Source organism: Silene latifolia, chromosome 5 (genome assembly GCF_048544455.1).
Source record: "Silene latifolia isolate original U9 population chromosome 5, ASM4854445v1, whole genome shotgun sequence".
Lineage (NCBI taxonomy): Eukaryota > Viridiplantae > Streptophyta > Magnoliopsida > Caryophyllales > Caryophyllaceae > Silene > Silene latifolia.
Window position 1 is genome coordinate 2,991,015 of NC_133530.1, and position 17,983 is coordinate 3,008,997.

Here is a 17,983-nt window from a genome sequence, read left to right on the forward strand (position 1 = left end):
GTTTTTTGCAATACCATAGTTGATCAGCTTCTTGAGTAACCTTTCCTAGGCATTTGCCGCATGAGTTAAAATACCAATGAACGGATAAGTTCATTTCTTCAATGTAGACTAATGTCACATAATATCCGGCCTATAATTAAAAAAGAAAGTTGATTCATTTAAAGTGTTATTAATCAAAAACATCGACTTATGAGTTTGTTTAAAAGTTCAGAATGTTTAGTAGCAAATCTTTACCTTATTTGTTCCTTGGATTGATGCTAATGATTTTATTTTTGCACCTGCGAGGATGTTACTTTCCTTGGATGCTTCCCCAATTGGACCAGAAATAGCATCATTTGATATGGCCTTGATCCTTCAAAGTCGCATTATAATGAAGTTGTCATCAAATTATAAAAGGTATGTCATTGATTTATGCTACTTAGAATATTATAATAATCTAATGGGTTAAATATCGAGTAAAACATACACCAACGACTGAGTTTCACAGATTCTTATAATCATAATATAAACGGCACTCTCCTACCAGTCACTGGTGAAAGGGCTGTGTGATTTGTATTCGGGTTTGGGTCGTTTTGGAAGGTGCAAAAAAGAGTGTTCTTGTTGTAGTTGTAAATATAGCAGTGTTTATCGGTTATAAAAAGGTAAAATATTGCAGGCAAAACAGTGCTTCTATAACAAACAACGGAAAATTTCCTCCCTAGTGTAACCATAGTTTTAAATATAAACCATTCATTGGCTGTTTTTTTGGCAGATTCAGATAAGTAGATAATCTAAACATGAAGTTCAGTGTTTTACTTTTGTTATCATCATCAAACTATACACATTATATGTCATAAAAAAAAACGGATAATTTCCTTCCTAGTGTAACAATAGTTTTAAATATAAACCGTTCATTGGCTTTTTTTTGGCAGATTCAGATATTTAGATAATTGATAAGTAGTATTTTAGTCGATTTTTACCCCGTATTTATATCTTATTCCAACTCGATTTTTGCGTGCTTAATTGATTATAAGGCTAATTATGTTAACTAATTTGTAGTAATTAGTCATATTAGTTATATTTAATAATTAGTCGGATTTTATATAATAATTAGTATTAATATCATTTTATCATAATGTGTAGGTAAGAAGGAATAATGAGACGGAAATTGAGGAGCAAATTGGGTCGAGACGGAGATAAGACGGATAAATAAGGAGTTAATTGAAGAAAAGGAAATGAATTTGGAAAGGGCGGTCAAGCTTGACCCGTTGACTTCAACAAGGAATTAACCCGTCTTCCTCCTTACTCACTTATTGCTCCCTTCGTTACACTTCACCATCCATAAGCCTTCAGCTGCAACTCCCCTGCAAATCCTCCGACATCCACAACCATTTTCGCACCTCCAATCACCAGCAACAACACTCCTCCTCCACCATTTTCATTCACTTCCATCACCACCAACAATACCCTCCTCCATTCATACATTAACAACCCACCATTTCCGCCATTTCCATTCATCAACACCTCCCCTGCATCTCCACCATACTCGACCTTCATCGTCATCATTCGCATCACCTGACCTGCACCAATCCCAAACCATTCCACCTGCACACGAACACCCATCGTCCTCCACGACAAACCACAAATTCAGCAAATCACCACCATTCTGTCGCCATGCAACCATACACTCACCTCCATTCACTTTCATCACCACCTGCATCTCGCACACAACCATGGCAGCTTCACCTTCATCACCTTCACCATCATTCACCAGTCATCATCGTCATTCATACTCCCAACTCCATCTGCTACATCTCAGCAGCAATGGCTTCAATACCAACAACAGCAACCATTCCCTCACCTCGACAGTCACCATCATCAACGACGACAGCAGCTTCAACCACCTCCATCATCCGTCACTCAATTCACCCCACCACCATCACCGGTGGCGTCAACAATAACAACGGCAGCGGCCTTGATTCCCCACCAATTCAAACACCATCGACAACTGCTCACCGCCATCAGAGCAGCAACAAGATCGACAACCCCTGCATCAGCAGCCCAGCATCAATTCACATCAATCGCACCATAATTGCACTCCTAGCCGGTCCACCGACCGCCGACCCCTACCCGGCTGGGAATACATCACAATTATTCCCCTTTTTATCAGAGAACTCCCAGCCGGCCTTGTCACCGGCGGCCGACCAACCGTCTCACGCATACCAATTGTTGTTCTCAGCCGGGTAGTCGTCTGCCTACCCACCGGCTGGGCATCACCTATTCGCAAATACAACAAAGATAAGCAGAGAACTCCCTGCCGGTCACATAACCGACGGCCGGCCGACCGGCCGAGCACCCTTTTGGTGATTTTGAGTCCCGTTTCCCCCTTCCCCTTTTTGGTTTTTGTTTTGTTGTTGTTTTGTTGAAGTGTCGTGTGTCATTTGTTTAGAAATAGCGATTATTAGTTTTTTAGATTATTATAATTATTATTATTATATTAATATTAGTAGGATATTTATACCTTACACTACACACCCATTACATTAGACTACCAACACATTAGAATAGAAAATTAGATTAGTCCATCCTTCTCTCTCAATATTGTAACTCAAGAACCCTAATATTTCCTTTCTCATTTTTCATTCAATAAAATTTGCAATCTTTCTATAATTATTAGTTAAATTCTTCCTTTGTTTATGCAAGTTCTTCATCTCTCATTAGTATACAATTAGTTAATTGGGTTGTATTTGAAGATTAGAAGAAATTCATTATTCCATTATTGTCCAAGATTGTTACTTTCCTCTTTGTTGGTACAATTCTCATCTTTTGTTTACATTATTTTCATTTGTTTACATTTCTTATGTTGTTTAATTGTTATTCATCAAAAGTATTAGTCTTTATCATGTTTGCAATGTTTACTTGTTTATTGTTGCAATTTGCTGTTAATTTCTCACCCATGAACATGAGTGAGTAGTCTTATCTAAGGTCATAGGGGGAATTTGGGTAATTAAGGGGATGAATTTGGGTTGTTAACCTTTTGAATTGGGTGATTATGTGGTTTCTACTCTTAATGCATTTGAAGTGTTTGTGGAAATGCCTCAATGAAAATTGGACATTTTATTAACATGTTTGGCTTACCTTGGTGCATTGTGCTATTAGATAGTTTTAGAAGTGCTTATAGATGAGTTTTAATGAAAGTTAGAACATCTCTTTGATGCATTCGATCCGTCTTGGTGCTCATGCTATTGGGTAGTCTTTATGCTTTATTTGTAGCTAGTTCATCTCGATCAAGTGACAACTTATTGAGGAGCTTAAGGTGACTAAGAAATTAGTCTTAAACCCTTGACCACCGTTATTACCCTTTTCTTGTTAGACCTTGTTTCTCCCCCTAATTGCCCTTTGTGAACCCAAAGACCTTAGCCTTCCATCAATTGAATACAATCCCATTTAGTTTAATTTAACTTGTTTGCATCTTAGTTTTAGATAAATCAACATCTTATTTTGTTTGACTAAACTAAAGACTTAAACAAACCAAGTATCTAACCCCCGCCATCTTCGTGTTCGACACCCGAATAAATACTACTTTTATTTGGTTTTATAAATTGTTTTTGATTGGGAAGTGACGGCAAATCCCTATATCAATAATCTAAACATGAAGTTCAGTGTTTTACTTTTGTTATCATCATCAAACTATACACATATTAGGTCATAGTTATGTCAAAATGTGTAAGTTAAAAATTGTAGGGATTTAACATTGCATGGACATAAAAGTTTTAAAGGTTCCGTAACAACTAACTATTATACACCACGATAGAAGTAAAATTTAAAAGTAAAGTTGTTTGTAAACAGAATATGAAACCTGTTTTTGAACTCCTCTACTTGTGGAATGTTTGGATTGAGTTCAAATTTTGTCGCCCCTCTTGTTGTTGAAAGCGACACGTTACCTGTTGTAATACGAAATTTATAAGGCGTAAGGAAATAAATTTAAATGTAAATATATTCTGAATGTTTGGAAATTGGGTGAATTGATACTTACCAAACCATTCCTTCCTTTGGACACATTTGAGGACCAAAATTGGTTTCTCATCCAAGTACTTGCATTGTTCTTGTAGCTTAGCTATCTTGGGAAAGTAGCGTTCCCAAACAGTTAGCTTTATTCTCCTTTTCCTGTAAATGTTTGTAATTTAAATTTAAATAATGAGAAATGATTACATAATTAAGATTATAAGATTAAAAAAGGGAATTATGGTATAAAAGCTCATTGTTCGTCCATTAGGTCAATGCACAATTTCTTGTATCCCTTAATTTCTTCAAACTCGTGAAATTGAGTTAAAACACCGATGACATCTTCACATGAAAATAAACATTTGTTATTCTTTTTAGATTATTTTTTTGATTGCATAAATAAAAAAGTAGTGAGTTTGTTCACCTATGTAGTATTCATTTTCGACATTCCCATGAATAATATCTTCGATGCTTACGAATGTGAACGCTTGAGATGGTATTTCGTGGCCATCAACTTCTTTCACTCTTGTTGTAAATTGCATCACAATCCTACATTTGTGAAAAGTTGCTCTATCCTTCCAATATTTTTTTCCGTCAAAAACTTCGAAATAGTGTAAATTTTTCCTTCGTGCATTATTGGTTTGAAAATCCGCACAAGTGTGTTTGCTACAGTTGCTTGAATTAGCTCACCCTAAACGATATAAATTTGTTAACATTGAAGACGGTAGTCATTATTTAGTGGAAACGAAAATATTGAAATCGTAAGAGAAATTTACCTCACTGTCGATACAAATGAACTTCATTCCGTACACTGTTCTTTTCGTAACATCTTGTTCATCCGAATCTCGAATCCATTTTCTAAGAACCCGAACCGTGACTTCATATGTCTTTTTGTATGCTTCCATGGCTTTCACTCTTGTTGGTACCATAATTGTTGCCATAGTATTTTCCTTTTTTTTTTGACAAATTTCACGTTTTTGTTTGTTTGACAAATTTTACGTTTTTGTTTTTTTAGCAGATGAAATGAAGAAAGGTATAATATCTATAATAAATAAAATAATATGTGAAAGTTGGTTGAAAAGAAAGTGGTGAAGGGTTATGGAGGCAGTTTTAGGAGTTGTGGAATCATGCTATTATTTGAGAATGACTTGAGCCATATTATTCATACTATGTATAAAAAAAACTATAAATCTTTTGATTACTTTCATAACAAAAAAATTTGAGAGAATTTGTAAATTAGAATCATTAGCTTTTTGGTATAAAAAATAGTTTTTAAAAAACATTTCAGCACATTACCCAATTCTCTTAGATTAATTTTCATTTAAAATTTTTTTTTTGCTCGAAACAAAATACAATAAGTAGAAAAATGAACAATTAATGAGATAGCACTATTATTTTACAGTTCAATTTTACTCAATTTTCTTGAATAATTTTACAATTCAATTTTTTTCTCATATTAAAATATAATGATGTGAAATATAAAAAATTAATAAAGTGTTAATTTAGCATGATTAAGTAATTCAAAAATAAAAACTCTATAAAAACTCTAAACTAATTTATTTATAACACTAAATAAATGATTTTTTTACGGACAAAAACCGTATTTACATGTGAGATCGTTTTATTTTAAAATTTGTTGAGTAGTCGTCGTAGTTGGGTAGTGTGTTTGCCAACGCACAGAACAAAAGACAATAATGATGAGAAATGCAGAGTCTTTGCTAATAAAGGTTTCACAAATTCTGCAACCGAAAATAAAGGGCAAAGATAAAGAGGCCAAATAAAGGACGAGTGTAGTAGGACTGTAGGAGTATGTGAGAAACTGAGAGGATAGGATTGTACTATTACAGATTTACATCTCATACCACCAATCCATCAGAACTCAGAAATAAATTGCGTCATTTTAACGTCCACTTAAATTGATTTTTTTTTTCTTTTTTATGAGGTAAAGAAACTAGGTTAATTGAAATCAACCTATAACATCCTCGCGATGTGAAAGGCAAATGAAAGTGAAAGACTTTCAAAATACCAAAAAATCATAATAAGACCAGAGTAAAAGGGGAGGCAAGGAGAATATGAGGTATAGTTTGGATTATTTTCATCAATTAATCCAAAATTAAAATACATATTAAATTTTATAGTTCCACGTTTATTGTTGGAATAAAATAAAGACAAATAAAAGTAAAGAGAGAAAAATAACTGAAAAAAATATCAAACAAAAAAAAAATACGGTAGTGCAAGAAGAAAAAATAATAACCAAAGAAAATAAAATATCAAACACATCATGTGACCTATAAAAAGAAAAATAGAAAAACAATGTAAAATGTAAAAAACTAAAGAAAATAACATAAAACCCACTACGCACCAACAACCAAAAACAAAAACAGAAGCACAAATGTAACAATATTCGTGACAAAATAAAAATAAATTGTGGTAAAAGTTTAGTAACTTGTGACCATATGCATAACAATAAATATATTTTGATGATATATTATGACAATATACGTATTGGTAAATAATTTTTTTTTCTTACGAGGCTCTTTTGTCCGTATGGCCCAGTGTTATTGCAAATACGGCCTTTTGTACACGGACTAATAAACGTTGACTTAATAAAATAGATTTTATATTATATAAAAATGTCCTTAAACATAAGGATTAAACATTGTTAACCTAACTTTCCCTACACTAAGAGAAAGTAATTAGGGACAACTAATTTAACTAAAACTAAGCATAATCACTAATTTAACTAAACATAAACACTAATTTAACTAAACTAAACATAATCACTAATTTAACTAAGCTTTAGAATTCTTCCATCTTCAGATCCGGCATACTTTCCACCCTCTTTCAGATCCAGCATCTCTTCATCATCCTTCATCATCATTCATTTAAGAAGAAGACCCGGTATCCTTATCCTTCTTCTTCAACTTGGGAAGAGATCTGAGACTCCACTTTTTTTTCAGAGGTTTTGTGCTGCTTGTTGTTACATGAGAGAAGCTGCGGTAGCCTTCACCATCTCCATCAAAGCAATCGATGTTTCTTTCAGTGCAGTGACCCAAATCTTCACAGATTTGGGTCACCTGACTGACTTGTTGAGCAGCAACAATCACTCCTTGAAGATTTTCCATTGTAATACGGAGTATCTGAAAGCTCTCGTTTAAAGTTTTCCTCAACCCTCATCCTCAAATCAACTAAAATAGCCCTGACCTCAACTAAAATAGCCCTGACCTCTTCGATATACAAGTATGAAGACACTAGTTGTTTATCTTCTTCAGATAGAGCAGAGAACTCTACCTTCTTTGCCTTGATATCATTACATCTTTTAACAAAGTTGTTTAGTTTCAGCATCTCGGCGTCAATGAGACGCAGGATTTGATTTGTTGCCATTTTTTTTTTCTTGTGTAAGAGATTGAGCGGCCGTTAGGTTTTTTTGTGAGGGAATGACAGCTTATAAATAGGAGCGGCTGTTAGATTTTTTTGTGAGGGAGCGACTGTTATTTTAAGGACTAATTGTGTTACAATAAGATCTCGCTAGTGTTTGCCGAGGGTAACAATTGGTCCTGTCGCAAAACAAAACTTTGCAACAAACTATATCATCTTTCAGCCCGTTTTGCTTGTGATGGTTACAAACTCGTAACCCCTCACAATTAGACCTGCAAAACGGGTTAATCAGGTCGGGTAATTTCAGGTTTGTAGATTTTGGATCGGATCAGGTCAATTCGGGTTATGTCATTTTTGGGTCAACTATTATCAAATTATTATAGATAATAATTAGTGTGCAACAATAAACATTTGGGTTGGATTATACTGGTCAGGTCGGTCATTCAGGTTGGGTCAATTTTGTCACGTCTACCCACAACCCTCTCTCACTCGCCCCTTTGTCTCACGTCACAGGCTTGTGGCGGATTTTGTCTTTCACAAATGACAATTTGTGATCTTTTTGCGATGATTATTAGACCTAGCAAAGTTGATATGTCCTGATGAATGTCTCGACCGCAAACAATGGACCGGAATTTGACTCGGATGGGGAAATTCGGATTGACCTCAACTTAATGAAACCTGATTGTTAATAAGTTAATTATAAAAAGTTTGTTGAAAATATCTCACTAGTGTTTGGTTGGAACTTTTGGAATGGATTGGAATGGATTCAATCCATTCTAGTGTTTGGTTGGGGTGATTTGGAATGGAGTTAGAAACTCAATGGATTCTAACTCCATATCAACCCTTTGGAATCTCATACCCACCCTCTACCTTGGATTCAAACTTCATTCCTCCCTTCTATAATTTATGGTGAACCAAACAAGATTAGGCAAGTATGGATTTAGAACCCCATACTACTATTACTATACTATACATCTATTTTTCATGATTTATTCTCAATAAAGTTTTTCTAATTAAGTTATTAACATGTGCTATAAGGGTACATGTTAGAAAACCCTATATAAGTATATCTTCGATTTCTCATTATAAAATCATAAAAGTTAACATATAATAATTCATTAATTCGGCTAACTTTATTTTAAAGTTAACATGTCACAAAATTTGTCATTATAATTTGTTTCTTCTGTTATTAACAATATATCGACTGCCAAATAATGTCACGGTCTTATATATTGATGTATCAATCAATCAATGAATGAATACAATATTACCATATGTATTGGTTCGATCTCACCGTGTTATAAAAATATCTACAATTGTGAAAAATTTATGGTTAATAGTTAGATTCATACAAAATGCAAAAGTAATCATTTATTTTCTAAAATAACATCTCATAAACAAAATCTTTAAAAGGTACTATATATATGTGGAGGAGTATCACACCTAATAAAGTTTCAATCAGAATCACCAGTAAGTGAATTATACATATCCGATGTACTACTACCAATTGTATAATTTATGAGCATTAGAATAAAATTTTTGATTTTTGTTTCAAATATAAATTTTACTATAAAGTTTTTGAGCCATTCACTTAAACGTTAAGCTCAAAAACTTAACTCAAAAATATTACACATAAGCTTAATTAAACTTGAGTTTGGACGGGAAAAAAAAATTAAATTCTAACTTATAAACTTTAATAAACTCAGAAAAAATATACATATGCTAAAAAAAAAATAAAGTATAAGATGGTACATCCCTTATATGTTTCTTTTTTTTTCCAGAATCAACATATCCAAATGGATTCAAAAATATTAAAATTTTCGAACACTTTAATTGCATATAAATAAGATGGGAGTAAACAAATTCTTAAATAACAACAAAAACTCGAAGCAAGGAAAAGTTAATGAAAATGGGTAATCTAAACTATTTAATATGGTTCCTGATATTGAGCTATGTAACACACCCATCAACGGGTACGCAATGGTCTGTTCAAGTCGAAAATCAGATGCCGGATACACTTAACCTTCATTGTAAAACCGGTAGTAATAGAGATTTAGGAGCGAAAAAACTCGAAACTTTACAAAAGTTTGAGCACATAATCAAAATAAAGCGTTATGGCAAAAGAAGAGTAATATGTGACGGAAATTGTTCTCATGGACATGTTAATTTTGTTGCATTCAAAGAAGAGAGTGATTTTACCAACAATTGTGGTAACGGTATATGTTTATGGATGGCAAAATATGAGGGCATGTATATGTTAAAAAATGGATCACTCGTAAAGAAGCATGATTGGAGCTCTAATTAAATGTATAATCACCGTAATTAACATATTATCATGAATAAATAATATAATACGCGAAAGTGGTAATTATCGCCATGAATAACGAAGTACTTCGTAGTCGTAATAAGTTTATTAAAAAAGTAGAATAAATTATTTGATTGTAGGGACGAACTGATAGTTTAATGTTTTATAGGCATAGTTATTTTAGTTTTACCATCAAATGTGTAGCATGTTTCAGTTAACACACTAACTAAATACGGTCCGTTTTTCTTAAGACCATTGCTTTTGGTCTGAAATAAGACGGGTAACTTGTCATCATTTTACAATAAAATGTTGTTATTTTCTAATAACATGTTACTATTATTGTTCACATCATTTTCAGGGTAAAAAATGACACATCTAGTCATAACATTTTGTGAATTAATTGGTTACATTTTCTTAAAAAATGGCAACATTTTAATCGTCTGACAAATAAGACCAAAAGTGTCGGTCTGAAACAAGAATTGTGAACTAAATATATACAATTGGTTAAATTAGTTGACGGTACACACAGCTTTGTATGCTGATCTGCCAGAGGAAGTTAATTAAGCTGCCGATTGAACCATTGGACCAACAAAGTGTCATTCTCTAATCGTCATTAGCGGCTGCCATGTGCTCAGGTAGATCAGGTGGGTTCTCTGTCGAAGCGGCTCCTATGTGCTCAGGTAGATCAGATGGGTTATCTGTGGAAGCGGCTCTTATGTGCTCAGGTACATCAGGTGGGTTTTCTGTCGAATCTTTCCCATCAGCTTCCGAAAGAAATCTGAATTTAAGTATCTTCTGGAGAGATGCTACCGGCTTCACTTGCTTGACCGACTTTGCCGTTTCTGTCAGAAACCACAGAAAATTTTGATTAAAAATTCTGAGAGGCACTCATGAAAGTATGAAACACATGAAACCTCGGACCCCCATCCTCACACGATACAGGGGCAGACCAACGATTCAAGAGTAGTATAATACGATTATTAGAATGAAACCAAAAAAAAAATCAACTTTTAAGGAAAGGTTTATCTTTTTTTTTTTTTTAAATCAACTTAAAGATCATCGGCATCAAAATTGACCTCTCAGTCTCTCTACGAAAAAAAAAGTTTGCCTTCTTGCATACAAATGCTTAGTAAACGATGTATATATCAATCATCACAATATTTCTCTGAGACGTTACCATTGTTACCATTGTTTCTGTGATCACTATTCCAGATTTCCAGCTCTACAGAAATATGGCAAACTAGAGCGCGTTTGCATATATAATGCTACACCTAAATGGATACCATAATGTATGCTTTTTTATACAGAGTAACATATATTCAGTGGAAAGCACTAAAATGACAAATACAAGCAGATGGTAGTCTCTTCTCCGTTAGATTCTCACGTCACTGTTCTATAAGTTTTTTGACAGTCGTCTTTCAATTTAGAAACATAAATGGAAAATTGAATCCTCTGGGGATGTTCATACACGTAGTGTAAAGACTATCATGAGTGGATTTTTTTTCGAAAAACTGATGCTTGTTTTTGTTTTACTTTGTCTTGTGTTTGGTCGGAAATCTTGGTTTTTAAATTTTTGAGGTACTTTGCTGTACTTCTGATACTGCTACAGTGCTACTTATTAGCAGCTGCAGCTCCGTGGCTTTTTGTTTAGATAAATTTAATTGCCAAAATAAACAGAGGAAAGGAAGCATCAGTTTACCTTTCTCTGAAAACATTAAGCATGTCCCAATTGTCTCCTCATAATCTCCTATCTGCAAATATAAGACGTCAGTGTGATAGAACCGGGAAGTTAACCATAACAAAGATTCCAGCAGTTGGTCTATATATCAACCATCATATTCATATATGTAAACTAGCTTAGGACCCGTGCGAAATTGCAACAAAAAATAAAATACGGTAGTTAGAAATAACACAGGAGGGACCGGAAACATACAAGCTTTAGTTTGTCTCCTATTGTCAATATGGGGTTGAGTGTATCTAATCCCTGCATCAAAAAAATTCCCAATCGTTCAATATGTAAGCACGACAGTGAAAGAATAAGTTAAGTTGGTGAAACATGGAGCATAGCAAAGAACATAATCACCATCCAGTCATGTCCTATTAAAGTAGACTGCGTAGAGCTACAATTTTATGCTCACAAATTACTGCAGTAAATGTATAATACCAGCATTTGCCATCTTTGCTTTCAAAGAGCACGGAAAAGGGAGGGGGCATAGTCACAAGTGAATCTATAAAATGCATACGAAGGGCTCATATTAGCATCATATCAAAAAGCTACCTCCTCGGTCCTAGCCAATAATTTGCAAATGATATTTTTGGTCAGTCTCAGTCTCAGTCTCAGCCTATGGCTTTTCTTTTTGAGCCGTGTTTATATGGCAGAAAATGAGGACTACTTATTCAAAAGAACGTGCACTACTGGGTCACTGGGTGGGACGGAGGGTGAAATAACAAGAATACTACAGAGTATGTAACTCCAATGGGAATATATCTATAACTTATCGAACAATATGTTCTCATGTGAACGCATGTCATTGCAAGACGAGAAATTACACCATATATGAGTAATTGAGTACAACAGCGACATTATTCCAATGACTCAAGAAGTCTCGCAAAAAGGCAAAGGTAAAGAGGGCTGAATATACATAGTGTTACCCTTGTATTAACAATACAATCATACAAAGAGGTTGTTTCCAGATGACCATCATGAAAATCGCGTCAAAAAACGTTTTAGGAAAAACAAACTACGAAATGAGTAGAACACTAAAACTTTGCATGGGCGGAATATGTCCAATTAGGTGTGATGTAGTAGAACAAGCATGTTGCTCAGAGTAGTGACAGAAAATGCATAAATTTGAAATATACCAAAAGCCATAAGGAATCCATAATCTAGCTTGATATGACCCATAAGCTCAAAATACATCCCATTTAGAAAACAAGCATAAGAACATACAGAAAGAACATATGGTTCATCTGGAGGGATGTCAACTTTGCAACAAACAGCATCGAGATCAAGTAGAACATATTCTTCTTCCTCATGGTCATCAGTTACCGTCTTATCTGACTCCATTAACTGGCAAGAAGGCAAAGGACATCAATGGCAAAAAGGTTAGGAACTTGTGATATAAAACACAAACAAGACGTGCCAAATAAAAAAGATATTTACAGCTCTTTTTGGTCAATAAGCCATTTCAACTTTTTTGCAAGTGTGATAAAACTTTACATACAAAGAGCACACCAATCCAAATTTTTGCACCAAACATGCTCTAAAACAAGCGAATCACTAACACAATCAGTTAATCGGGATCAATACAATTTAAACATAGATGATAACATAGAAGGAAGATAGTTTTTCACAAGCTAGATTAACTAACTCACACCAAGAGGAAAAAGAGTCCCCAAAAGTACAATTAAGTCACATGGGCTCGCAATTATCTTCTCGAAAGCCGAAGAACATAATAGCGAGCTAAATTAGAAATGATGAGATGTAGCTACAAGCCTACACAAGCGGAGATTGAGCGGCTGTTTAGTTAAACTTAAAATTACAAATACTGAGTGGCGCGGTTGATTTGTGAGTGATGTTATCACTCCCCTAACTTTTTCACACTGAGTCCAAAATAACCTTGCCATCTCCAAAACAAGTCTCACAATGTCCAATCTTATAGCCTTACTTACGAGTTATTACGAAACGAGTTTACATATTCAGCATTTCATGAACAATGTGTATCAATTTCTACACTCAAAACATTAATCAACTCCCAAAATCAAATCAAAAGACACAATTTTTTATACTTTACCATCATATATAGTCAACTAGTCATTGAGGCATTTCAACAAACATCTTCAAGGCATTCCTAAAATTACATCAACAACAAGAACCGACAAAAACCCAGATCATAACACATTCATCTACATTCAGAATTACCAATTATACAAAAACTATGATCATATACTCCCCAAAATTAGGGCTTTCTGCATTTTTCGACGTCGCCGATCAACAATTCAATTGATTATTAATATAGCAACAAATAAAGACTAGGGTTTTCTTATACTCCGTAACATATAACATGAAATTCAGAACAATTATGCAGATACTAATTATTGTAAAAAGGAGAGAAGAAAGAAAGACCTTTCAATTTTAAACCCTTGCTTTAGTGAAGCTAAAAAAAAAACAAAGGAATAACGCCGATTGCATGTAGAAACAGTTGTGTAACAATAAACGGTTTTATTTGTTACCTTGGTCCGGTAAATATCATTTGTTTGGTCGGGTCGAGTCGGATAGGATATGGGCCGGAGCAATTTGAGCTAGAGCTTGCAAGTAAAACCCGACCCGACCTGATAGAATCCGAGAACGTTGTGAACCGAAACCGAACCAACGTCAACCCGTAATGCGACATGGCCGGATGATCAATGACAGGAACCCGAACCAACCCTACCCAACTTTACCCGGCCCACTCCCGACCCGACTAACCCGATTGTCACCTCTACATTTGACGGTTTAAGTAATTCCGTTCATATATAGTTTACCCATTCGAGTATCTCGAGGCTAGATTGTTTTATACGGGGTGTCAAACTCGTTTTCTATCGACCTTTTTAAAGCAGAATCTACGAGGTGATCATCTACAAGAAACGAACCGTTCTATATCGAGCTGAAATACATTTGACCATTCAAATATCCCGAAATATATCAACAAAACACAAACATATAAAATGTACTTTTCTGAAAATATTTGTATACAAAAATCAAGGTGTAACTTCTAAATTTATCAAAAATTCGTCATAAAATCAATCCGTCAAAAAAAAAAGGACGATGACATACAACTATACCATTATACAACAATTTTAAGCATGATTTTTAAAAATCCACCACAGTTTTACATTCCTAAGATACATTTTCTTTCCAACATCCCAACCCACTTAACAGAAATCGGACAGCGCTTCTGTGGTCGGAATTTTTGGATGGAATCATTTCTGATCAGGTCAATTTTTGGATGGGATCATTTTCAGGTCAATTTCGGCTTCAGCTTATTTTCTGAGTAATTTCGTCCAGGTCCAATTCAGTCAGGAACTCGGGATATTTGGGTCGTATCTGTTTTGCAAGTTCCAAGTCCCAAAGAACAGAAGCGAAGCTTTGAGCCCACATATATGCTATTCCTGGCTCTTTACTCGGCAATAAAAGGCTCTCAGCAACGACACATCAAGTATCTCTTCAGCTTATACAGGAGTGATTCTTTCTGACTCTAAAATCATCTTTGAGGACGATAAGTAGCTTGTTATAAGCAACCTCGTCAACAAGGCGCTTCTCCTTAAACTCTTTCAGCAAGTTTAATGCCTCAGCAGCTCTTCCTTTTCGACAGAACTCATCAAGAACCGTGTTGTAGGTAATGAAATCTGCAGACTTTCGGTTTCCAATCATCTCCCACAAGTATTTCAGAGCTTTGTCAACCTCTCCAACAAGGGCTAGTGCATTCACAAACGAGTTATATGTCTTGCCACTAGCATCAAACCCTTTTTCCCTCATACGGTTGAATAACTCACTAGCATTGTTCGTCCTGCTTTGAGCGCAGAGTCCGTAAATAAGGTGATTATAAGTGAGTGAGTCGGGAACCGTAGTATAAACGACACCCATCTGATGAAATATCCTCAATGCATCATTGACATGATTGGACAACACATACCCTTGTATCATCGCATTAAGAGAAAAGATGTCAGGCTCAATTCCATCGTTGATCATTTGTTTGAAAAGGGACACCATTGTCCCCATATACATGTGATTGATGTATGTATTCTGTCCGCGAGCTAGAAACGCAGCAAATAAAAGGTTGTATGTCTTGATTGACGGCTTACAGTCTGAATTCTCGACTTTCTTCATGTGTTTAAACACTGTAACAGCTCTGCTAAGCTTCCGTGCTTTAGTGTAGTAATAGATGATTGTATTATACAGGGCCTCTGATCCAAAATTTGGACGAGCAAGGACTTGGTCAACCACATCGTACATTTCCTCGATCATACCAGCAATCCCAAGTTTCTGAATGGTTTTGTGGAAGGTCGGTACACTGTGTTCGAACCTATGTTGTTTTGACGCCCAATTAAACAGTTCTAAGCATACGAAAGAGTCGTTTTCCAGGGCAAGGACATTGTGCAGATCATCTGCAGTAAATCTTGCAGGAAGTTGGGATACGACCTTGTTGAACTGAGCAACGTCAAGTACGGGCTTTCTAGCCAATCTGAGTCTTCTATTAACCCGCTGCCTATAAGCTCCAGACCGAGGTCTACCAGGCGAAAAGTACCACTGTATACGGGAATAATTTGACGGAGGAAAGCATGGGACCGACTTGATATATGCGAGGGAGTAAGGGATATTAAGTTGAGAATCAGCCGTTTTGTGCATTGTATTCACTGTCAGGAGACAAAGATGATGAAAAGAAGAATTGAACACAGACGGCAATTGTTCGGATGGTAATCCAATTCTGGATTTAGGGGTAAGACCATGCCTGTACAACCTCCAAATTGAAGTGAAAGGCGGGCAAAAACGACTCATTTGGCGGTCACAGAGAGTTATAGACGGTTCTTTTTCAGGGTGGTCAAATAACCACCATCCTCAAACAACAATTCACATTCACTAATATACCTTCAGAGTTGGAGTAAGTGGTGAACACCAAGACCGCCTGGGAAGTCATCCTACAGCCACAAGTGGTCGAAAAAAGCTGAGGTCGTTAGTTTCGAATTGAATACGAAAGACAATATGGCATGTAAAAGAAGACAAGTAGACAACACAAGTTAAATACAGAGGATGACGGTTGACATTGCTGTACAGAAATCTGATCAATTGACATGAACCCATTCACGGTTATCCACGGAGCAAGACACCCCTAGCCCCTAGGGTCCGAAACTAAACTAAGAGTCTAAGAGGCTAAAACTCTCTACTCCAGTTACCTTTTAATTGCTTATATCACTCAACTTTCAAAAACCGTCAGAAAATCATACGCACAACACATGAAAGTATATGCACTAGTTATTCAATTAACGCCATTACCAGCGAAACACTTTTACAACACCTTTTGATGAAGCAATCAGTCGTCGACAGTCTCGACTCTCGACACTTCTAAGACTTAACAATATGTATTTTTCAAAGCTATCTATCTAATTATTACATCCACAGACTAACATTCATCATCTAGGCATCCCCTACAATCCTACACCAACCAAAAATATGAATTCACAAAATTCGGACTCGATCATTCCGGCATTTTAACGAATACCTTCTAGGCATCCCCTACATTAACCATTTTACTCAAATTAAACAATCTATCAAAAAAGATTGAATCAAACCCATATCACATTAATGATTACCCTTAATCCCAACATAATGAATTGCATAAAGATTGTATCTTTTTAAATCTTACATCAATTATTAAACTTTTTACATCAAATAACCCAAAAAAGATTGAATCAAACCCATATCAAATTAATGATCCTCTTAATTTTAAACTCTAATAATAATAAACCATCAATCCAACATCATGAATTGCATAAAGATTGTATCTTTTTACATCCTGCATCAATTATTAATTAAACTGTTTGATTCAAATAATCCTAATTAACAAGAATGTAAAAACAATTAAGGATTAGCGACAATCAGTCAATCAATCAATCAATCAATCATCATAAATTAGCAGCTCAGAAAGTGAGTTAATCTCATCAACTAAACTAAAACATACCCTTAGGCCTTAACAAACTGGGTTAACAGCGTTAAGGCTATAAATGTAACATACATATGAAAAACACAATTACTCGCGTAAGACGGCCTTACAAAATAACATGATATAAAATCATATTTGCGTAAAACCGTCTTATAAGTTACGGCAAACTAATTAAATGCAAAATTAATAAAATGAAGGAGAAGAGAGAATACAATACCTGCACTGTGCTTTCGCCTTTCAGCATTCGACTGTCGACTGTGAAGTGTGAAGTAATGAGTAACGAGATGAACCGCCAGATTATTGGGCTTAATGGGTATGATTTTGGTAGAAATATTGGGCCTTCAAATAGGGTGTAATTGTGGGCAAGCCTTGAGATCTCGTAAAATTGACCCAACCTGAATAATCCAACCCGTACCTGACCCGATGCCCGAACTTGATTTGAACGTGATTTGACTTGACCTAATATAATAGTTGACTCGAAAATGATCCGATCCGAATGACCCGGTCCAAATCGGCGATCTCATCCGATGTCGGTTAGTTTAGTTGGTAAAGTCATAAAGAGAGTTATTTATGACACGAGCCCAATTCTCGTCAACGACATATGACGCATGTGGCT

At 35.2% G+C, this 17,983-nt stretch overlaps 2 protein-coding genes across 2 annotated transcripts; both read right to left on the reverse strand.

The window, feature by feature from the left end:
* Window positions 1–10,018: 10,018 nt before the first annotated feature.
* On the reverse strand, window positions 10,019–13,925 carry LOC141656408 (uncharacterized). Its single transcript, XM_074463280.1, has 5 exons — window positions 13,901–13,925; window positions 12,618–12,737; window positions 11,601–11,651; window positions 11,367–11,418; window positions 10,019–10,509 (listed from the first exon to the last, which is right to left on the reverse strand). The coding sequence occupies exons 2-5, from the start codon at window positions 12,732–12,734 to the stop codon at window positions 10,271–10,273; spliced, it is 459 nt and encodes a 152-aa protein (XP_074319381.1). The 5' UTR covers window positions 12,735–12,737; window positions 13,901–13,925; the 3' UTR covers window positions 10,019–10,270.
* A 455-nt stretch (window positions 13,926–14,380) lies between these two features.
* LOC141656409 (pentatricopeptide repeat-containing protein At2g27800, mitochondrial) lies at window positions 14,381–17,684 on the reverse strand. Its single transcript, XM_074463281.1, has 2 exons — window positions 17,585–17,684; window positions 14,381–16,345 (listed from the first exon to the last, which is right to left on the reverse strand). The coding sequence occupies exon 2, from the start codon at window positions 16,203–16,205 to the stop codon at window positions 14,874–14,876; it is 1,332 nt and encodes a 443-aa protein (XP_074319382.1). The 5' UTR covers window positions 16,206–16,345; window positions 17,585–17,684; the 3' UTR covers window positions 14,381–14,873.
* Between the last annotated feature and the right edge of the window lie 299 nt (window positions 17,685–17,983).